The sequence below is a fragment of the Gopherus evgoodei genome, chromosome 13, assembly GCF_007399415.2.
Source record: "Gopherus evgoodei ecotype Sinaloan lineage chromosome 13, rGopEvg1_v1.p, whole genome shotgun sequence".
In the NCBI taxonomy this organism is placed as follows: Eukaryota; Metazoa; Chordata; order Testudines; family Testudinidae; genus Gopherus; species Gopherus evgoodei.
The window spans coordinates 12,455,144-12,478,843 of NC_044334.1; the positions used below are offsets into that span (position 1 = coordinate 12,455,144).

Sequence of the window (23,700 nt, forward strand, 5' to 3'; positions counted from 1 at the left end):
GTGGGGGAGTGGGCAGCACAAGTATTTACACAAAATAAAATAACGTCTACAGTGACCTAGAGGCAGTAAATAACCTTATGTTTCATTGGCAAAACCCAGTGTGCATCAACAATTGTTTGAAGTTCTGCAGTTGGCATATTGAGCTGTTTTTCACTCTGTGATCCTCTGAGCAGTATTGAACCATAGACACAGGAAAGAAAGGATAAAGTGACTCCACAAGATGAGAAAACAGCTACCTTTACTTAGGCTGCAGTCCTACAGGTATCTACCTAAACTGAAGATCAAATGCTGAGTGCAGCAGTAGATAAACAGCACATTTTTCATATTTTTCTTTCTTTTCTTTTCTTTTTTTTTTTTTTTTTGGTACTGTAACAAAACTGCCAGTCCAGCTAGGGGCACCATGATAAGCTGGATTCAGACAATTTGCCCAAACGAACCTGTATTCATACTGCATCCATGGATTGCATCAATCTTAATTTCTTTTGCTTCGCTCAGCCACTTTCTGTTTCTGATACATCTGGTTGGCTGGGCAGCAAATGGATAGCTCACATTTTACAGATCTAGCCTCTATTGCAGGTTGGTTTTCTGTTGCATCTATTTATTTATTGGGGGGGCAGCTTTCTTATGTAAATCTGATAACATTTAAATGGACTCCATGTTATTGTTTGGCCTCTGATATTATGATGAATTTAACCAGGATACTTTTTTTTTAGCTTTCACTAATGAAGAAATCCAGTTGTGGTCCAATGTCACCAAAACATTTCAAAATTCCTTATGTATTAGTGTTGTTGTTTGTACACTGATTTGGGTGTTGTGAAGGAATAGTGGGTCAGCCCCTGATCTCACATCAGTTAAATTCAGAGTTATTTTGTTGCAGTCAGTGGAGTTTTTATGGATTTGTTACTGGTATATCAGAAAAACAGGAACTATGTCCCTGCTCCCGTTTAGAACCTCTAGAATGCAGCTCAGATAGGACTGGGAGAGTTCAACTCTCATTACATTATCAAGTCTCTAAACACTCCAAAAAAGCGTAAAATGCCAGGACATGGCAGCTAAGCTAGTACAACAAAGGGAGCTGCTGATTTACATTTGAAAGTAGTGGAGGCAGCAGACTGGTTCCCATTGGCAACATTATTCCCACATGTAGGCATCCAGGGAATTGAAGCATTACTGTGGGCTTTGCCCAGGTGAAGGAAGGACTCTAGGAAAGAAAATAACTGCTCTTTTGTCTTCTCACTTAAATGGGTTGTAAACTAGCAAAGGCCCCTGTGAAATGCAGTAGCTGTCTAAAAAGCTTTTTGAGTAATATTGTCAAAGCAAAGCAATCCGGACATTATCAGTATTCTGGAAAAGATGCAATATTGAGATGTATCTGGGATTCATTCCAAGGAGGCCTAAATTATACCTTAACCTAAAGGGGACTAAACAAGTGTGTCTTGCAGTAAATCATCTGCAACCACTTCTATCAGATGGCTATGTAATGAGAGAAACTAGGTATGGTGGGACAGCCTTGCAAAGCAACTAGCAGTGGAAGAGCTGTATGTGTACATGAGGAGCGGGGAAGAGCATAGGATTAGGTTTTGATGTTTTTATACAGGCAGTTATGGGATTTGGTAGAAAATGTATCTCTTTGAGGAATAATCAAGTGATAACAGTTATGGTGTCAGCCCCTTAGGGGAAGTTGACAATTAAAGCCCATGCTTATATTTCCTGTATTCTGTATGAAGCTCCTGAACATTGTATAACTGAGCTGAATATGACCTAAGAAGAGTGTTTCTAGTTCAGCTACAAAGTCCTAGTGGGCATTTCTCTCTTTATCAAGAATTCATTTGTTAATCTTCAAAGCATTTTATAGATAAAACTGGAATTACTATTTCTCCTTACCTAAATTGGACTCCGCTACTTTCTGGATGCCATGTTGGCCAGTGAGACTATTACTGTGTTCACCTGGGTTCTTAATATATTATTCACAAAAATGCCGCCTCCCCTGGATCCTTCTCTAAGGTCATCACTTTTCCTTTTCCCAGAATTTCTCTGGCTCACTGTGCTACAAACACCATCAAGGAGTATTTGAGATGTCTGAAAGAACTCAGTAGACATGACTCCTAGTCCTCTGCTCTAACCCCAGACCCATCTCTGGCAAATATGGCTTTGTACACTGCGCACTGTAACTTACACTGGGAAATTGATGCTATTGGAGAGGCAAGTGTGTAATACAAGCTAGATGGCTACCATAAGGCAATTATAACTCATGACCTAACTATGGCTTATTATAAGCCAATTTGGACACTTTTTAACATGTAATGTAGTGAATGGAGAGTCTTGTGAGACTTGCTGAGTCGCTAATGGGAAAGACACAATTGGAAATACAATACGTTTGAGTCCAAATGTCCTATTTTAAAAATGAGGTGCAGCAGACTAAGGAGGGACTCACTGGCAATACAAAGTTAGAAACTAAGGCCCAGAGTTTTAAAGATATTTAGGCTTTGCTGTGCTTAGCACAGTTAGTGGGATTTGGGCTCCTAAGTGTCTAAGTCACTTTTGAAAATAAAACTTGGTTCCTAAACCAGTTAAGTGTCGCAATGCTGAGCACAGCAAAACACCTAAATAGCTTTTAAAAACCTGGGCCTGAGTTAAATGTGTCACTTTATTGAGGTTTCTCCTGAAAGCCACATGCACTGACTTTCACTAAACCCTTGGAAAAATTCAGCTTCTCCTCCTCCTACCACAAGTCATGTCACCCCCTTGCTTCCAAATCTCCTATTTATCTCATATTCAGTTGTCTTTAGAACTACCTCACCAGAGAGGTTGATACTGCACTCTTGAGTGCCTCTGACTCTCATTGACCTCAGTGAGCATGGTTGGTATGTGGCAGGGAGGGGGTAAGAAAGAGGCATCTGATTTGATTCTCTTCAGCCCATCTGATACAAATGGGTTTGTCAGCTAGTTTTTCTGATTAGAGCCTGCGCTCCTGAGACATGTCACTTTGAAGCTGTCTCTCTTGTGTTTTATTATTTTTCTTTACTATCCTTTTCCTCTAGTGTGGTTTCTTGCATAGTGTGAAAACATAAAAAACCCAAACTGATTATGGGACAAATTCAGTAAGAATTTTGACAAACTATTTTTTTTTGCTTCATATGGTAGGTGCCTTGCAAAATCTTGGCCATTCTCCTTCATTTCTTCTTCCTGAGTGCTTTTGCTTGGATGCTGGTGGAAGGATTTCATCTCTACAGCATGGTGATCAAAGTGTTTGGGTCAGAAGAGAGCAAACATTTATACTACTATGGGATTGGATGGGGTAAGTGTTTAATAACAATCTCTTCCTCATCTCTTTAAACTTGCAATAAGAGCTCATGTATGGATCCTGGCCACCAAATTTATATAGTGTAGAAAAAGCTAAACTTTGGGAAAGCATTAAATAACATGGTACAATGTGATTTTTATGTGATGTGCCATCTCTCGTATTAAAAGTGTCTCTAAATAGACAAAAGAAGGAAGCAGCTGTAACAGTGATCACAGTCTGTTTTGCATATAGCAGGTCTGTTAGGTAGGAAGATGCATCACTTTTCTGACCATACTTTGAAGTACATAGATCCTAATCCAAATCCCATAGAAGCAAATGGAATCAACTCCTTCGACTTCTCTGTGAGCTGGATCTGATCCTTAGTCATAAAGCCAATAACAGACTAAGTGGGGCTCTTGCAATACCCACGTGTTCTATTTCTGGTTCTGCCACTTACTCATTCTGTGACATTGGGAACATCACTCTGTACTCCCCTATTTCCCCACCTGTAAAATGGATATAACAGTTCAGGAGATTTCATTAGCTGTTGATTGTAATACACTTTGACAACCTTATGTGAAAGGTGCTACATAAGAATTCAGATTTAAGAATAAAAATGTGATTGTAGGATTCAGGAATACTGAACAGGGCAATTCACTACTTTTCAAATGCAGGATCCAAAATATGAGCTGCGTGCATGGCAAAGTGAATAAAAACAGCCCACTACGCCTATCTTATTCAAAACTCTTTACACAAGACAAAAGATATCTGGCTCTCATTGTTTTGGAGACATGTGAATGATGCTTGGCAAAGCTCCACAATTAGAAGAAGAAAAGAAAGTGATATACTGGGACAAAAGGAGGCGTGAGAAAAGATAACAAAGAACAGAATACCTATATCATTATGGATAATTTCAAAAATATTTTAAAACAGGCATTGTCTTTTCTCCACTGATTCATTTGGAAGCTGACTCAAAACCAATTATAACAATAATACAAACCTACTGCAGTCATAATTGGAATATTTAATACCTGTTCCACGCTGCAGGCCTTGGCAGTAGCAATGCCATTCATTTACATGTTTCAGCTGCTCCTACTTTACATTTTTTCAGCATGACCTTTTTATTCTGATCCTCATTTTCTTTTCCTTTTAAAAAACCTTTTTCTAATGAATTTTCTTCAAAGTGCCTCTGGATACACAGTCTTGGGTAACATGGTCTCTCTCCATCATATTGGGGGAGAAACTCTAGATTAATTAGTTAAGACTTCCTCTCCCTCCGCGCCGCCCCCTCCCCGTTTTGCCTCGGTGAGAAAGGTTAGATATATCAAATCCATTTATAGCTTTGTCAGTTGCCTTGGAGAAAATCCCAGGGAGAACAGCTGGTGTTTATTGAACATGCCAGATAATCAGTGACTCTGTTAGATAAGGGAAGTCCTTGGAGAAAACAAACACTCTTATTGGTTGTTGGGGCAGTTAACTCTCTTCTTATCATTCTCCAAATGATCTTTAATTGGCTGCATGAGCCGTGACTCCCACCACCACTTGGTTCCACTGCCAATGGCCAATGAATGTTCCTCACTGGCCAGTTTTTATGGTTGGGTGAAAAAAGAAGGCAATTAAAAATTCCAAGCAAAGCTGTCAAAGCTTGACTTCTAGTCAATCTTTTGAAAATTTCTTCATTTCGCAAGTGTTCTCAGTGGTGCTACATTGTTTCTTCCCTCCTCTCCCCATGGTTCTATAGACTCACATAATAATAAAGAAACATGGATCAGTCATCCCAACTGGAACATTGGTTAAAAACAGAACTTCGCTGCATGTTGGACACTGGATCTAAGCTGACTTTTTCTAGGAGAAATAAACAAGAAAAGAGACAGAAAGGGAGAAATCTTATTCTTTGCCCTTTTCCTAACTGATCTAAAATGAATTCAACAATCAGGAAAACAAATTCAGAGAAGGTTCTTTTTGAGTCTGACTCTGCACGTGAAATATGAACCCTTGGGATAAGAGCTCTGAGAGAGAGGAGGGTCTGGTTGAAAGCAGTACTGCATTAAGCCATTGACCCTGAATATCCATTTTCATTCATGTTTGACCTGCTTGTCTAAAGACTGTTTATTGCTGTTACCTTTTCCACTTTATAAATTATAACCATACAACCCTTTTGCATCTTGAAATTAAACTCACTTTGCTACTTGATCTGGCTGTTAGTGGACTGCCCATATTGTAACTGATTTGAGGGGAAAGTCTGCACTCCTCACAGCAGACGTGTTAAACTTGTTGAATTTAATTTAACGTAGGGCTGGGAAGATATCCCCCACTGTACCTTCCTCCTACCTCCTCTGGAGATGGTGAGATGAATGTGAATGAACAGGACTGTATTGACTAATGACAACTGTGCAAATCACCATCTCTCCATGCCAGCATTCTATGAATTAATGTCATGTGCAGACTTATGGAATGCATCCTTCAATCTGATTGGTTTAAATTAGTTGTGCTCCTTAAAGAGTGACAAATTTACATGCCTACAATGCCACTCGTGCATCTTACAGCTGCTTTTTTCCAAAAAAAGTTTTAAAGCTGTCTTACAGTGCTGTCAGCAAAGTCCTGTGAAATATTTTCAGAGAAACCAAAGAACCACCAAGAAAAACTCCCCCATTTCAGAGTGGTAGCCGTGTTAGTCTGTATCAGCAAAAACAACGAGGAGTACTTGTGGCACCTTAGAGACTAACACATTTATTTGGGCATAAGCTTTCATGGGCTCGAACCCACTTCACTGGATGCATGCAGTAGAAAATACAGTAGGAAGATACATATACACAGTATGTGAAAAGATGGGAGTTGCCTTAGCAAGTGGGGGGTCAGTTCTAATGAGACAATTCAGTTAAAGTGGGCTATTATCAACAGGAGAAAAAATCACTTTTCTAGTGGTAATCAGGGTGGCCCATTTCAAACAGTTGACAAGAAGGGGTGAGTAACAGGAGGGGGAAATTAGCATGGGGAAGTTAGTTTTTCGTTTTTTGTAGTGACCCATCCACTCTTGAGTCTTTATTCAGGCCTAATTTGATGGTGTTCAGTTTGCAAATTAATTCCAGTTCTGCAGTTTCTCATTGGAGTCTATTTTTGAAGGGTTTTTTGTTGAAGAATTGCAACTTTTTAGTCTGTTGTTGAGTGTCCAGGGAGGTTGAAGTATTCTCTGACTGGTTTTTGAATAATTCTTGAAATCTGATTTGTGTCCATTTATTCTTTTGCGTAGAGACTGTCTGGTTTGGCCAATGTACATGGCAGAGGAACATTGGTGGCACATGATGGCATATATCACATTGGCAGATGTGCAGGTGAACGAGCCCCTGATGTGGTTAGGTCCTATGATGGTGTTCCTTGAATAGATATGTGGACAGAGTTGGCAATGCAGTTTGTTGCAGGGATAGGTTCCTGGGTTAGTGTTTTTGTTGTGTGGTGTGTGGTTGCTGGTGAGTATTTGTTTCAGGTTGGGGAGCTGTCTGTAAGCAAGGACTGGCCTGTCTCCCAAGATCTGCGAGAGTGAGAGATCGTCCTTCAGGATAGGTCGTAGATCCTTGATGATGCGCTGGAGAGGTTTTAGTTGGGGGCTGAAGGTGATGGCTAGTGACGTTCTGTTACTTTCTTTGTTGGGCCTGTCCTGCAGTAGGTGACTTCTGGGTACACCTTCTGGCTCTGTCAATCTGTTTCTTGACTTCAGCAGGTGGGTATTGTAGTTTTAAGAATGCTTGATAGAGATTCTGTAGGTGTTTGTCTCTGACTGAGGGATTGGAGCAAATGCGGTTGTATCTTAGAGCTTGAATGTAGACAATGGATCGTGTGATGTGGTCTGGAGGAAAGCTGGAGGCATGCAGGTAAGTATAGCGGTCAGTAGGTTTCTGGTGGTGGTGTTTATGTGACCATTGCTTATTTTCACTGTAGTATCCAGGAAGTGGATCTCTTACGTGGACTGGTCCAGGCTGAGGTTGGTGTGGAATGAAAATTGTTGAAATCCTGGTGGAATTCCTCAAGGGCCTCTTTTCCATGAGTCCAGATGAAGATGTCATCAATGTAGTGCAGGGATGTTAGGGGAGGAGAGGTGTGTGTGTGTGTGTGTGTGTGTGTGTGTGTGTCTTCCCACTGTATTTTCCACTCCATGCATCTAATGAAATGGGTTTTAGCCCACGAAAGCTTATGCCCAAATAAATGTATTAGTCTCTAAGGTGCCACAAGTACTCCCTGTTGTTTTCCCCCAGTTCAGGTTTTACTACAAACTTATACCAGGTTTACTGGGGTTCATAGCTCATTTGTGTGAATTTAGGCCTAACCACAAGAAAGCCTGAGCTAATTTGTGGTTTGGGTTTGAAATCACATGAGATTTGCAGGTTCATATTCTTTCTGTGTAGAAAGGAAGTTTTGGACTGAGATTTGATTTGAGATGAGATTTTTGAACCCCTAATGTCAGAAATGCAAATCCAAATGGATCAAAATGTAAGAAAATGTTCTTACAAACTGTTCGGAAGTGAAACAGGCAAGTGTCACATGGTTCTTGTTTGAAGAGGCTTTTAAAAACATCTATTGCTATGAAGTATAAGGATATGAATCTCATTCATCGGGGAATTGGCTTACAGCATGAGCTTTGATACATTAATTAACAAACAATTCATCAATAACTACTGCTTGAAGATACATTTGTCTGTGATTTGTATGCATAAGACTAAAAGTTTAGCCTTTTTTTTCCTGCTCCCCTATGCTTAATATTAGCATTTATTTTTTGTAAAGTGGCAGTGGTCTGCCCAGTAGTGGACCCAACACAAGGAAAACCATGGTGTCCAAGTCTGCAAACACTTATCGTTGCTTGACAATAACTCACATGAGTGTACCACTGGCTTTAAATATTGCATTGTGCCCTAGGCTATTGCAGTGTGACCTGAAATACTGCAATATGAGTGCAATAATTAGCATTTATTTAGTAATAGCAATGTGGCCTAACCTATTGCAGTGCATACACAATGACTTCTAAATAAATGCCTTGAGTGGTATTTTGAATAGAGGTTTGTAGGATTAGGCCCTGGGCCTAGGAGCTTGCAGCATAACTAGACATCCAACACAAAATTCACTAGGGAACAAACAGTAGAAGGTTCTATATAAGAACAGGGCCTTTGTGCCTTTTTTCTAGTGGTGGTGTTCTTGGCAGCTAGAGTGTACGTCAGACGTGTTGGCATGCATTGACTGTCCACAAATCCCACTGAAGTGTAGCTAAGAATCAGGCAGACAGCAGATAAGAGCACATCCAACAATGATAAATTCCCTCACGAAAATTTGCACTGAACATTTTTTTTACAGGTAGCTCAGTTTCGAAAATGGGTAGATTTTGACTGCCAATCCTAGAGTGTTCTGAGACAAGTGAAATCTTCCCAAGGAATGTAAATGTCATTACAAATCAGGCTGCTAGGAAACTGTTTTGTATTGCTTTACAGAAACCTGAATTTGAATTGGCAGTTGGGTTTTCTTAGTCACATTTGACATCATGTCATTACTGAAAATGTGTCAAAACAGTCCTGAAATAATTTAACTAGTCAGGTGTATCCCAGGTTATTTATCACTTGATGAATACCAGTGGGTACTTTCATAGTATGTGCTACTACCATTTACTCCCGGTAATCTGGCTCTGCTATCCACTGAGTTGATAATGAATGCTGCTGGTTAATGGACCTCAGCACATTAATAAAATTTAAAACTCTGTGTGTGTAGTGTGTCAGAACTACAGAAACTACAGTAGACTGTAGGAACAGATAGGGAGGTTTAATGCCAAAGAAGAAAGGGAATCTTATTGAAGTAACTGCTACTTGAATTAAGGTGGGCATGCTGCGGGAGGTAATAGCTTTTATTGGACCAACTTTGTGTGTGTGTGTGTGTGTGTGTGTGTGTGTGTGTGTAGTATTCACATTGTAGTCTCTCACTTCCATACTAAACATATAGGGCCATCAAAGGGACAGGAGTGATGCAAATGACACCTGGGTCTATCAGTTGCTAACCCATATTATTGGCATCTTGACTTTGTATGTGGCTGGAAACGTTTAATTACACATCAAGCCAGTCAATACTGCCTTCATTTGCAATGTGGTAATGGTTCTGTACGCTCATGTATTAATGCACCTAGAGCTTCAGTATGAGCTGTTAGTTCGTGAACATGATGGAGATACAGTGGGAGGACGTATATAATTGATGAGGGGTTTACACTTCTTAATCAAACCCTCTCAGCTCTGGGAAAAGACACTGGGCTCTGAAATAAGTGTTTGATGAACTGAACTCTGGTCATACTTGCACTGGAAACATAAAAGCAGAGTCTCAAATGGATCTCTATTAGTCAAAAGAATCACATTGTGTTATTTCTCCCTCTCCCCCCACAGCAGCTGCCCTTTCTTTTGCTGGGTGATATTTGCTTCCTTGACTTCCATTTGGGAGCAGTCCTATGCTTCTTAGTGAGCAGGATAACTTAATACCAGAAAACGTTTCTAAATATTGCAACAGGATTCAAACAAAATACTCATCTCCATGAATATTTACTATAGAAGCCATAAAGGTTTATCTCTTCATACAAATCTGTGTTCAACTGTAGAAGCATAGCAAATGAGTCAGTGAACCTCTTTTGACCACTGCAATGGAAACTAGCTTGTTGCCCTGAGACATTTGTGTATGTGAATTTCCTGATGCTTGATAGCTCTGGCCAGTTTTTCACCAACTGGAGCATGATACTGACCCAAAATGAATTAAAGCTATTGAAGAGGATGTCTCATCTCAGACTAGTCAAAGCAGGTTGCCCCTGTCGTCTTCATTCAGAACAACAAACCTTGATGCCAACTCTGCCCACATATTTACACCAGCGACATCACAGAACCCAACCAGATGGGCCACATCACTGGTTCATTCACCAATATGTCCACAATGTAATATACGCCATCATGTGCCAGCAATGCCCCTCTGCTATGTACATCGGCCAAACTGGACAATCCTTCCATAAAAGGATAAATGGACACAAGTCAGATATTAGGAATGGCAATATACAAAAACCTGTAGGAGAACACTTCAACCTCCCTGGACACACAGTAGCAGATTTAAAGGTAGCCATCCTGCAGCAAAAAAACTTCAGGACCAGACTCCAAAGAGCTTCAGTTCATTTGCAAATTTGACACCATAGGCTCAGGATTAAACAAAGACTGTGAATGGCTAGCCAACTACAAAAGCAGTTTCTCCTTCCTTGGTGTTCACACCTCAACTGCTAGAAGAGGGCCTCATCCTCCCTGACTGAACTAACCTCCTTATCTCTAGACTGATTCTTGCCTGCATATTTATACCTGCTTCTGGAAATTTCCACCGCATGCATCTGACGAAGTGGGTATTCACCCACGAAAGCTTATGCGCCAATACGTCTGTTAGTCTATAAGGTGCCATAAGACTCTTTGTTGCTTTTTTTCAGTAAAATGAATTCAGCAAAGAGACAAGTTACCAAATGTTCTGAATCATCTGAAGTCTGTGTGTATTATCATCAGTCCAAAAAGTGCTAGAATTACTTTGATACCTACAGTTGTCAGTAATTCAAAAGATGATGGATTCTAAGAAGATACTACCTTTAAAAATAACTAGAGACTGGTTAGAAAAATGCTCTGTTGCCTTGGTGATTCAGGATAACATACAGAGATCAATATATCAAAACTTTCAAAACACCTTCCACCTCCCACCCATTTGTCAGACATTGATGATATCGGTTGTTGTGTGGGAAGTTACTGCAGTGGAATGTTGTACTTAACCCGTTCCCAGCATTGCAGGCAATTTCCTTTCCCTTCAATTACTATTTAGAATTGGGCATTTAGTTTCCATCCATTTGAAGGTTGATTATTTGCTGTCACTTGGTTGAGTTAGACCCAGAGCCTTCTCTAGGGCTGGGATAACCCAATGGGAAAAAAAAATCAGATGAAATTAACTCTACTCCTGCTAAACAAATTAGAGAATATACTTTCCCCAGCCAGGCAGTAACTTGGTCTTTCCAGGAGCTTGAAATAAATATGCTACTTCTTTGAGTAGTGTCCCTATGTGCACCCCTGTGCCTCTAATCGGAGATTTTTGGTAGCAGTGTCCATTGAGCCTGCGCATGTCCTCTCCCTCCCTTGTGGCTATCTAGCACTGCACAGGTGAATCCCCCTCACAACCGCCCTCCCAATTAATGAGGTGATTCTAGATCCTACCAAAGTCATCCAGCAGACACCAGCCTCCATTGCATCAAGCAGCAACAGAGCCAAAAATAAAAATAATAATAATAAAATACTACATCCCTCCCAAAGAGGCAGACTTTGTTTCAGCATCAGCAACACAAATCCATCGTAGGGGATGTGGTTAATGCATGAAGCAAGCAACATAATGCCAAACTGACCCCATACGATCGGGCTTGGCAAGATGGTGTATTTCTCGGCAATATTACAGCTTAGCGTCACGAATTACCACATATTCATGGTCAAATACAATTTCATTACTTATGGGCAACTCAGTGCATTTCTGGAACATTTGCTGGAGACACACAAGGAACCGCTTCAGACTATTCTTAGGGAGGGTCAGTTAATAGCAGACTGATGCTAGAGACGGCACTGGGTGTAGCTGACATGGCTGCCCGCCTGGTCTCCATGACAGTGGTGCTGAGGCAGGCTTCTTGGCTACACCTTTAAGGATTGCCCAAAGAGCTGCAGAAGACTTCTAGTTTGAAGGGCCCAAACTCTTTGTGGAGAAGACAGATTCTTTTCTCCACATCCTGGAGGATTCCTGGACCACATTACGCTCCCTGGGAATCTACACTGAGGAACAGGAGAGAAGATATACCTCTCAGCCACAGCACAAGTTACCATCTCAGCACTGTTACGAGCCACAGTGTAAGAGGACCACGGCTCAAAAGCAGAAGCAGTCCGCACCCCAGTCCAAGACCTCTCAAACCACCTCTGCTAAGCACTTTTTACAGGTTGGTTGAGGGCCTGAACAATTATACCTTGCAACATCAGCTGCCACCTACCTTCAGAAGTCACCTTGCCCTACTTCACAGCAGTTGGGAGAATATCACCTCTGACAGATGGGTCCTGAAGATAATTTTGAAGAGTTACACCATTCAGTTAATGTCCTTTCTTCATCCCCCTTCCAGGAACCCTTCTCATGTGAACCTACCTCATCAGGAAATATATCATTTGTTATGCCTAGGGGCCATTGAACCAGTCTGGTGCAACTCAGGAGCAAAGGGTTTTACTATCATTATTTCCTGATCCCCAAGGCGAAGGGAGGTTGGAGGCCCATTCTAGATCCAGGGGCATTAAACAAATACAGGAAGGCACAGACATTCAAGATGGTCATGCTAGCAGCCATTATTCCAGCTCTAGAGCAAGGAGATTGATTTCCAGCCCTCAACCTACAAGAAGTCTACTTACATATCTCAATATAACCATCGTACAGGAGATTTCCTATGGTTTACCTTTGGGCAGGACCATTATCAGTACAGACTGCTCCACCCAGGGTATTCTCCAAGGTTCTCTTTATTGCAGCGGTGCACTAACCCTAGTACAGCGACTGTAGTTTATCAGCACCAGCCTTGATGCAGTACAAGTGAGCGCATTCCTCCCACTACACAGACTCACCGCCCTGGGATGGATGCCTCCCTAATAGGCTGGGGAGCTCATCTACACAATCACAAGGTTCAGGGCAAATGGCCTTCCACAGAAGTGACCTTCCATATTAGTCTTTTGGAGCTAAGGACTGTCAGGAGTGCCTGTGCACACTTTCTGCCTTTCATCAAGAACACCCACACAAAAGTCATGATGGACTTAATATGACATCGATGGTTTACATAAATCACCAAGGGGTGCCAGATCTCTCTCCTTCTGCGCAGAAGCACTCAAACTTTGGAACCGGTGCATCCATCACAATGTTCTCATCTCAGTTTGCTATCTACTAGAGATACAGAATGTGACAGCTGACAGTCTCAGTCGAAATTTTTGTCACAACCATGAGTGGGTACTGAACTCAGACGTCCTTCAAGATATATTCATCCTTTGGGGAACCCTGACTATGGATCTCTTCGTTACTTACTGGAACAAGAAATGTCCTCATTACTGCTCCAGAGCTGGCCTAGGGAAACATTCACTGGGAGATGCCTTCATCCTCCAATGGGATAGGGCCCTCTTTTACGCCTTTTCCCAGTTTCCACTTCTATCCAAGGCCCGGTTGAAAATTCAATAAGACAGTGTGAGAGTTATTCTGATTGCCCCTCCTGGCCGTGACAAGTCTGGCTCCCTTACCTGAAACAAACAAAGTAATTCTAAGGCCATATCCCAAGTTTCTCCCTATCTTCTCTGCACTTTCCATATGAATCAACAGATCCATCTCCCTGTTTTTTAACCCTGACCACATTGTGACAACAGGGAGACAATTCTGCATATGCTAGACATTAGAAGGACACTAGCATTCTACTTGGACAGGAATGAGGATTTTACAAAATCCCCTAAACTCTTCATTTCATCCACAGAAAGATCCAAAAGCTCTGTGATATCGGCTCAGAGACTATCCAAATGGGTTTCTGGTTGCATTAATCACTGTTATTAAGGGCACTACCTGCTTCTGTCCAGAGTCCATACACACTCCACGAGGTCAGTTTCTACCTCGGTCACATTCCTTAAAGATATCCCTGTCTCAGTAATCTGTAGAGCAACGACTTGGGCCTCTGCCCATACTTTCGCAGAATATTATGCGATCACAGAAGATTTGCCTCCCGACGCCATCTTTGACTCCACAGTACTCTGTGCATCTGTGCAGTAACAGACTCCACTCAGAAGTCCCAGCCTCCAGTGGTGGGTACTTCTCGAGAGTCATCTACAGTGGAGCACCCATAGGGACATTACTCGAAGAAGAGGAGGAAGTTACTCACTTTGAAATAACGATGGTTCTTCAAGATGTGTCCCCCTATGGGTGCTCCGCAACCCGCCCTCCTCCCACTCTACTTTGTAGTTCTCTATAGAGCTCTGTGGTGGAAAATGAAGTGAGGGGGGTTCGCCCGCACAGTGCTAGATAGCCTAAAGGGAGGGCACATGCAGGGGCTCAATGGACACTGCTACCAAAAATCTCTGATTAGAGGCACACCACAGGGATGCACATACATCTATAGTAGAGCACCCATAGGGTGACATCTTGAAGAACCATCGTTACTACACAAGGTGAGTAACTTCCTCTTTCACTTTTGCCTGATGCTGCTTCTTTCTCTGTAAAGGTCATATTTAGCCCTTTAGAATGAAAGAGCAAAAATCTGCCTTACCTTTTCTACAGGACAGCCTCATTTCTACCTGTTGCTTTTTTCCTCTACATAGAAGAAAGTCCAAAAAAGTGGCTTGAAGTTTTATAAGTAGTTTTTCCATTTTAAATTGTATTAGGCCTGGTCTACACTATTGGTTTATACTGAATTTAGCAGTGTTAAACCGAATTAACCCTGCACCCGTCCACACAACGAAGCCCTTTATATCAATATAAAGGGCTCTTAAAACCGATTTCTGTACTTCTCCCCGATGAGGGGAGTAGCGCTGAAATCGGTATCGCCATGTCAGATTAGGGTTAGTGTGGCCGCAATTTGACAGTATTGGCCTCCGGGAGGTATCCCACAGTGCACCATTGTGACCGCTCTGGAAAGCCATCTGAACTCGAATGCACTGGCCAGGTAGACAGGAAAAGTTTTGCGAACTTTTGAATTTCATTTCCTGTTTGCCCAGCATGGAGCGCTGATCAGCACAGACTGTATGGGAGATACTGGATCTGATCGCTTTATGGGGAGACAAGTCTGTTCTATCAGAGCTCCATTCCAGAAGATGAAATGCCAAAGCATTTGAAAAAATCTCCAGACAGAGGCCACAGCAGGGACTCAACACAGTGCTGTGTGATAAGCGTAACAGAAAGCCAAAGAATCAAATGGACACTCATGCAGGGAGGGAGGGAGGACTGAGGACTCCAACTATCCCACAGATCCCGCAGTCTCCAAAAAGCATTTGCATTCTTGGCTGATCTCCCAATGCCTGAAGGGTCAAAAACATTGTCCCGGGTGGTTCAGGGTATATCTCGTCAATTTACCCCCTCTACCCCCGGAGAAAGAAAAGGGGAAAAAATCGTTTCTTGCCTTTTTTCAATGTCACCATATGTCTACTGCATGCTGCTGGTAGACGTGGTGCTGCGGTGCTGAACAGCAGCATCCCCTCCCCTTCTTTTCCTGATGGCAGACGTGCAAAATGGTGGAAAACCGTCCTCATCATCCCTTGAGTGCTCCTGGCTGGCCTCGGTGAGGTCGGCCGGGGGCGCCTGGGCAACAATGGGAATGACTCCTGGTCATTCCCGGCAGACGGTGCAAAAGGATTGAAAACCGTCCTCATCCTAGCAACTGGGGGCTGAGCTCCATCAGCCCCCGTTTCATGTCTAATGAAGATTCTGTACTCCCTGGACTATCATAGCAGCAGGAGGCTGCGCTCTTATCCCCCTCCCCCCCCTTAATGTCCTGCCTGGATTATCATAGCAGCAGGAGGGTGCCTCCCTCTCATTTTATCTCACTAAAAAATCAGTGTTTCTTATTCCTACATTCTTTATTACTTCATCGCACAAATGGGGGGGGGGCACTGCCACGGTAGCCCAGAAGGGTTGAGGAAGGAGGGAAGCAATGGGTGGAGTTGTGGCAGGGGCACCCCCTAGAATGGCATCATCATTTCTGTGGGATCTCTGGGGCTCTGACCCGGAGCGGCTGTGCTCCCTGGTTCTCTAGTACACTTGCCCCATATTCTAGGCAAGACTGACTCTATTTTTAGACAAAACATAAAGAAGGGAATGACCTGGGGCGTCATTCCCACTTTTGTCCATGCGCCCCCAGCCAACCCCAGTGAGGCCAGCCAGGAGCACCCATGACAGCAGCAGATGGTACAAAAGAACTGATAACCGTCATGTCATCGCCAATTTCCAATTGCAGATGGTGCTATAGCTGGTACCCGTCTCTGCTACCTTGCAAAAGCAAATGAATGCTGCTGTATAGCACTGCAGCACTGCGTCTGTCAGTAGCATCCAGTACACATACGGTGACAGTGACAAAAGGCTAAATGGGCTGCATGGTTGCCATGCTATGGCGTCTGCCAGGGCAATCCAGGGGAAAAGGGTGCAAAATGATTGTCTGCCGTTGCTTTCATTGAAGAAGGATTGAGTGACGACATTTATGCAGAATCACCCGTGACACTGTTTTTGCACTGGGAGCTTAACCCAGAATTCCAATGGGCGAGGGAGACTGCAGGAACTATGGGATAGCTACCCACAGTGCAACGCTTCAGAAATCGACGCTAACCTCAGTACATGGACGCACACTGCCGAAATAATGTGCTTAGTGTGGCTGCATGCACTCGACTTTATACAATCTGTTTTAAAAAGCGGTTTATGTAAAATTGGAATAATCCTGTAGTGTAGACATACTCTTAGTGTGTCAGAATCATAAAGTGCATAGAAACTAAAGTATACTGTAGGAACAGATAGGAGGTTTAATGCCAAAGAAGAAAAGGGACGCTATTGAAGTAACTGATGCTTGAATTAAGGTGGACATGGTAGAAGAGGTAATATCTTTTACTGGAGAAAGAGACAAGCTTTCAAGCTTCCACCAAACTTTTTGTTGGGTCCTTGACTTAAGGGTTGATCCTATAATCCCTATTTAGGCAAAACTCCTATTGACTTCAATGTGAGTTTTGCCTGAGTAACGATTGGAGGATTGTCTGTGCACAGATACCATACGAATAAGTTGTGACTTGATGAAGTGATTTAGATTAATCACTGACCCAAACTGAAAATGAACTTAAATTGAACCTTGGCATTCCAACATTTGGGATAACCTTTTTTCTCTCTAGATCTTCAATTTCCTTGTCCCAGCTGAGAGTGGAAACAGAAATGCCAGAATACTATGAGACAGATAGTTCACACTAGATTTTCAGCCCAAGAAGTTCAGATACCATTTGGGTGACGTCTGGGTGCTTATCTGAACTGAACCAAATGTCCTGAGGCTGACCCATCCTTGCTTATTCCCCAGAAGTCCAGAGCTTGAAGCTATGTTGCCGTGTGGGCCCATACTCACTTATTAATATGCAGTGCTGCATAGCATGCACTGATATTACAGAGGTGTGCATGTTGCGAATGCCATAGCTTAGGTGACTGACTCGTGTAGTACAACATCCTGTATCTGATGCTGCACTTCCTAATGTAAAGCTCATCACGTCATATCATACATTTGAAAGGTTGGGGTAAGGCTGGTGAACATGTTTATAACACCTCAACTGAGAAAACAGTCAAATACTGTATAAAAAAGCATAACTGGCATTTTTATATGGATGATAAATAGTACTAGCACTGCATTAGCACTTCTGCTATTGTGTTCCTAGAATTAACTATTATGAGATGTTGTCTGACTCCTACAGCTCATCTGCAGTTTTTACTCATAAGCCAAGGATTGAGCAAAGACCTTTAATATCTTTGTGTACTATATTATCGATAGGAGTGTTCCAGTCCAGATCAAATCTTGTGACCTCATCAGGCTAAATATGTTTGATTCCTGCCTTTATAGAATGTCTCAAATGGTTGGTTCTTCAGAGAACAATGTTTCTTGCATGGTGGTAAATTTCTAATTTATTTTAGATGCTAACCTCCACCCCCATCTATCTTTTAATAGCCTGTTACTGCAGAGTAAAGACACATGTTGCACTGTAGGCTGTAGACCATTTTACATTAATTGAATTAACTGTTCTTGTTATCCAAATGACTGCACTACGCTTCATCTGTATAAGTTTTATTATCTTGCTAGGGAACTCTGTATTTAATTTTCTTCTTCACTGCAGATTAAAATTGATAAATAATCAAGTTAAATCCTGTGACTCTCTGAATTTGCCTTGGAAAACAGGCAGGCTAGCATCCTGAGGGATAGGAAGCACAAATACGTCTTGTGTACCAGACAGAGTATTGACATGTGAAGGCTGTTAGCCCTGGGAAAAAAACTCATGCCAAAGGATTATTAGCCAGTGGCAAGCAACTTATTGTTATTTATATTACCATAGCACCCAGGAGCTCCATTCCTGGACCAGGACTTCATAGTGCTAAGTGCAGTGCAAACACAGAAAAGAAAGACTGTCCCTGCCCCCTTAGGCTGTGTATACATTCAGTTAACTGGGTTTATTGAGTTTGACCACCGCGCCTAGCCTAGGTGTGAGCAGTCATACCCATTACTGGGCTCTCAATGTTTCTACTCTTGCCTGTGTGTGTGTCTATGAGCATATCCCATGGTTCTCTGTGTTGAGATGCTCTATGGTTCTTTTGTGGTCAGTTGTGGGAGAATTTGTCCTTTTCTTCTGGGGGAAGTGTGGGAAGGGCATTGGAGGACCATCAGCAGTCAAGTGATCTACCACACCTCCCCGCTACAAAGTGGGTGGGTTTCAGCCCAAGTTAAAATGGACCCCAGATTCTACCTGAGTCCCGAGGCAGGTCAGTTAGCCTGGTCTTCAGGCACTTCCAAACCCAGGTCAGTGATTTTTCTCTGTAGATGGTGGGGCTAGGGCAGCCACTTAGGACTAAAATCTGGGTAAGTGGACAGCTTAATTGTGCAGTGTAGACATGCCCTTAGCAGGGCCGGCTCCAGGCCCCAGTGCGCCAAGCGTGTACTTAGGGCGGCATGCCGTGGGGGGGCGCTCTGCCGGTTGCCAGGAGGGCGGCAGGCGGCTCCAGTGGACCTTCCGCAGGCGTGCCTGCAGAGGGTCTGCTGGTCCTGCGGGAACAGTGAGCGGCAGAGTGCCCCCCGCGGCCTGCCGCCGTGCTTGGGGCGGCGAAATGGCTAGAGCCGGCCCTGGCCCTTAGTTAGTTGTATTTGAAACAGTAAAAACCTGGGATTTTGTCTTTGGGGGGTTGTCAAGAACATGACTTAGGTAAGATGATAGGGGCCTCAATTCACCAGAGCACTCAAACATGATGGATCAGGGCCATGTACAATTGATTGTTCTGGGTATCACACATTAGTAAACAGGGTTTTCCATTGTTTAAAAATATGACTGTCTACAACAATATTTTAGACTTTAGAATTCACATTATAATATGCCACTTAGTAGACCATGGGCCTAATTCTGCTCTCATGTGCACTGATGTAAGTCAGGAGTCACTCCACCCTGAAGTTATTCTAGTATAACTCTGAAGCAAGCACGGTTACTTGCTGGCTGTTGAATATTTTTGTCATTGATAAATATGTATTGTTCCTGTCAATGAACACTTAAGAATTGAAACACCTCTGCCTAAAACTGCATGTTTGCCTTCTGGAAATGTCCTATGGAATTTAATTGGGATGAAACCAATAAGGTTCTACGGAAATTAATTTTAAAAGGTTTTGTAGAAGTTACTGCAAAACTCCATAGGTTTTATTACTGAATTATTTCCCTTCCATAGATTTTTTTTTTAAAAAACATCTTATACATCCTGTTCTTTAGTAAGTATATGGTTATTAAATCAATAAAATAATTTTTAAAGCCACCCTATTTTCACATCATTTTCTATTTGCTAGATGGGACATTTATAGGGGCCTGACAGACAATCATTTGCTAGGTAAAGCGTTCCTGCTTTACCGTGTTCAAAACCGTTGGCAGCAGAAACCTTGCTTCCTTTCTAACTACTAGCTTGCAAAACTATTAAAGTGGCACAACAAGACATCATTATGCTCTAGGCTAGCTACATGCAGTTACCATTGAAGGTAGAGGGACAGTTGTCTGAATCTGTGTAATTCTTATGTAGCGTTGTCAAGCATTCCCTGCCTCCCAGCAGTAATGATAGGAAATGTAATTTATTTACTTTAAGCAAATATATCTCTCACTAGAAATCTTTCAGTGCTATCTCATACATTCATATTAGGAAACATACTCTCTTGGGTTTCAGAGTGGTAGCCATGTTAGTCTGTATCAGCAAAAACAACCAGGAGTCCCCTTATGGCACCTTAGAGATGAACACATTTATTTGGGCATAAGCTTTTGTGGACTAAAACCCACTTCATCAGATGCACGGAGTGAAAAATACAGTAAGCAGAATATATATTATAGCACATAAAAAGATGAGTGTTGCCTTATCAAATGGAGGGTCAGTGCTAACGAGCCAGTTCAGTTAAGGTGGAAGTGGCCTATTCTCAACAGTTGACAAGAAGGTGCGAGTATCAGCAGAGGGGAAATGACTTTTTGTAGTGACCTATCCACTCCCCCCAAAAAAATTTGATAGCGTCCAGTTTTCAAATTAATTCCACCCCACACTTGGTAAGGCAACTCCCATCTTTTCATGTGCTGTAATATATATTCTGCTTACTGTATTTTTCATCCATGCATCTGATGAAGTGGGTTTTAGCCCACAAAAACTTATACCCAAAAAAATTTGTTAGTCTCTAAGGTGCCATAAGGATTCCTAGTTTTTTATACCCTCTTTGGGCATCTGAATGGGATCTTAACTTGGTTCAATTTATTCAAGACTCTCTCTCACCCTACCCATTTGTGAGGCTCAAAAGAGCCTAGAAATGTCAACATCCAGTTACTATCTCCATGCTAATTGTGAACCTCCTGGGAGATTTGACTGTTTTCTAGGACTATTTTTGGAGGCTTGGATTAGGATCATTGACTCGGTATGTAGAAAAGCCTGAAGAAGAGCTCTGTGTATGCTCGAAAGCTTCTCTGTCTCGCCAACAGAAGTTGGTCCAATAAAAGATATTATCTCACCCCCTCCCTTGTCTATGTAATGTAGCTGCACAAAGGGCTCTGAGCCACATGTAACTCTGAAACACATTTGAGCTGTTTTGCTGGCCGTGAAGATTGCTCCTAGACACATTGACTGAATTTACCTGGTTTTCTGAAGGGAAGCATCGGGTGCAGTTTTGACACTGTCACCATCTCTGAATTTTGCAGGGTGCCCACTGGTGATCTGCATCATCTCTGCAGCTTCAGCCCTGGACTGTTATGGAGAAATTGGCAAGTGAGTACAGAAAGATCTACCTCTGGTTCAAATATGAAAACAAGTAAGATATGGGGGAAGGGCAGGACTAATACTAAATATCTTCCCACAGGGCCTGATTCTGGGCACCAACAACTCCCATTGACTTCTAGCACTATTTATCACTTATGCATTGCATGTTAGGTTTATATATTGAGGCTATTTGCACATTTACTATGGATGGGCCCAACTTTGAAAGTTCAGATCCATAATCAGAGTTGAGTATGAAATTCCTCAGAGTTTGGAGATGAGATGATAGAAGAAATTCTTAGATCTAGTATTCTGGTTTGGATTCATCTCTTTGGGCACTACTGTAATATGACCAATAATAGTAATAAATACACATGCATATGTAAGGGTATTTATATGTTAACTTTTGTTTTGAGTATATTTATTTTACTAATAAAACTGAATTGCTCAAGGATTCTTTGTTTGGACTGAAACAGCTAACCAGCTCTCCTGTTCTTAGTCTTCGTTGTACTTTTTCCCCTGTTTAAAATGTGTTAGGAAACAGCCACCCACAAACAGTTCCCAATGAGACTGCTCAATATTATAGTATTCTATTCCATAAAGAGATACTACCTCCAGCAACAGTGATGGTGGAAGTTCATGCTAGGTGATCTTCATTGTTTTTAACATGTATGTTACATGTAAACTCCAGTTTTGACTAAATACAAGGATCAGAAAGCAACAAAACTAACCAAAATACTTGATGTAAGCAATGTAGTTGTAGCCTATGATTGCAGAGGTGTTAACGGGCCACTCTAGCTTGAATTTTCCCTTACAATATGTGCTAACTACTTAAGTTAAACAATCTGTTCCATCTTACATTTTGCTATGACATTGAGGGGTCCCTTCCCAGACCTGAAGAGGAGCTCTGTGAAAGCTCCCAAGCTGGTCTCTCTGACCAGCAGAAGCTGGTCCAATAAAATATATAACCTCACTCACCCTGTCTCTCAAAATAGTTAGTGAACTATTGACTTGACACCTTTTGTTTAGATCTAATGTGGAGGTTCAGGAGGAGGAGTGAGGCAGGATTGGAGTACTGAAGGCTCCCGGATGGGCGTAAAAGATCTTTATAAATACTTGCTTATTGGGGAACAGGATTTTGAGAAGGAAGCACAATCTACCTCCAGGAATCACAGGGCTTGGAGTGAAGGAGGAATAGAGGGTTACTACCCCTGAATTAGATCCATATCTTTCCCGAAAAGCCACTGAGGAAGTATTGGGGCCATTGCTGGAGTTGATGATGATGCATCCTTTTAAAAGTGTAGTAAATGCTGATTCTGAACCCTGTCCACTTCTAAATCATAGCCGCTCAGCATAACACTCTGCCCCCCTCTACTGTGGGCCGAATCACAGATAAAGGTTGATTAGCCAGGTACAGCCTTGGCTAACATAGGTGGGTTTTATATCTCAGGCAGTTGAGATTCATAGGTTTAGAAAAAAAGATCACAGGTCCCCATTGCTGACAACCTACCCAAGGGCATGATATTACACACCCAGCAGTCTCCTAGGCAGTATGCCTCTCTCTATGTGGACATAAATGTTTCCAGCCAACAGTGTTACACATGCTCTGAGCACCCCTCTGGCTGTGCTTTGTCAGAAGGATCCAATAATGCAGAGGCTGAGAATGTCTGTAGTAAGAGAAGAGATGACTGACTGATTAAACAAGTTTAATCTTAATTAGTAAACCAGATTTAGAGATGCTTTAGGGATTAAAATTCTGAACATTGAGTATGGAGCATTGTAAGCAGAAAAAGCAAACCCTAATCTAGGGTGACCAGACAGGAAGTGTGAAAAATCGGGACAGGGGTGGTGGGTAATAGGGGCCTATATAAGAAAAAGACCCCAAAATTGGGACTGTCCCTATAAAATCGGGACATCTGGTCACCCTAAACTAATCTGAGAGAATACCATAGGGCCTAATCCTGCAACAATTTACGCACGTGAGAAAACTTTATTTTGATGGGTAAGGTAATTCATGTGCTTAAGTCATTACAGGATGATGCAGGTTGTTTGTTCAGTTTTCGTCCTTTCCAAACGGAAGATGTAAGAACTAAGCCAAAAGTTGTCATCCCCGTCCTCATCCCCCAGCAGCCCGAAGAACAAGAGAGGAAGTCTTAGATTTTATTCTTGCTGCAAAGACAATTGAAATCCTCTCTTCTGATGAACACCATATTACACGGTGCAGCTGCCAGAAAGGACAGCTTCGGTATTCTCTCTCTGTGTCTCCTGCATACTGAAGCAGATAATTGCAGGTAGACTTCCCTAGGCAATATACAAATCCAAAAGAGACCTTGCTGGAGACTCCTTGAGTAGGAAGAGTGGGGGGAAGC

At 42.2% G+C, this 23,700-nt stretch overlaps 1 protein-coding gene across 4 annotated transcripts in view; it reads left to right on the forward strand.

Annotated features, from left to right (window-relative positions):
• Positions 1-23,700, forward strand: part of ADGRD1 (adhesion G protein-coupled receptor D1) — a 238,653-nt gene that overhangs the window by 167,343 nt on the left and 47,610 nt on the right. For all 4 annotated transcript variants that reach the window (XM_030583439.1, XM_030583437.1, XM_030583436.1 and 1 more), the window contains 2 exons: positions 3,145-3,298; positions 21,277-21,343. In XM_030583439.1, the coding sequence (XP_030439299.1) occupies positions 3,145-3,298; positions 21,277-21,343 (221 nt within the window). The remainder of the gene's footprint in view (positions 1-3,144; positions 3,299-21,276; positions 21,344-23,700) is intronic.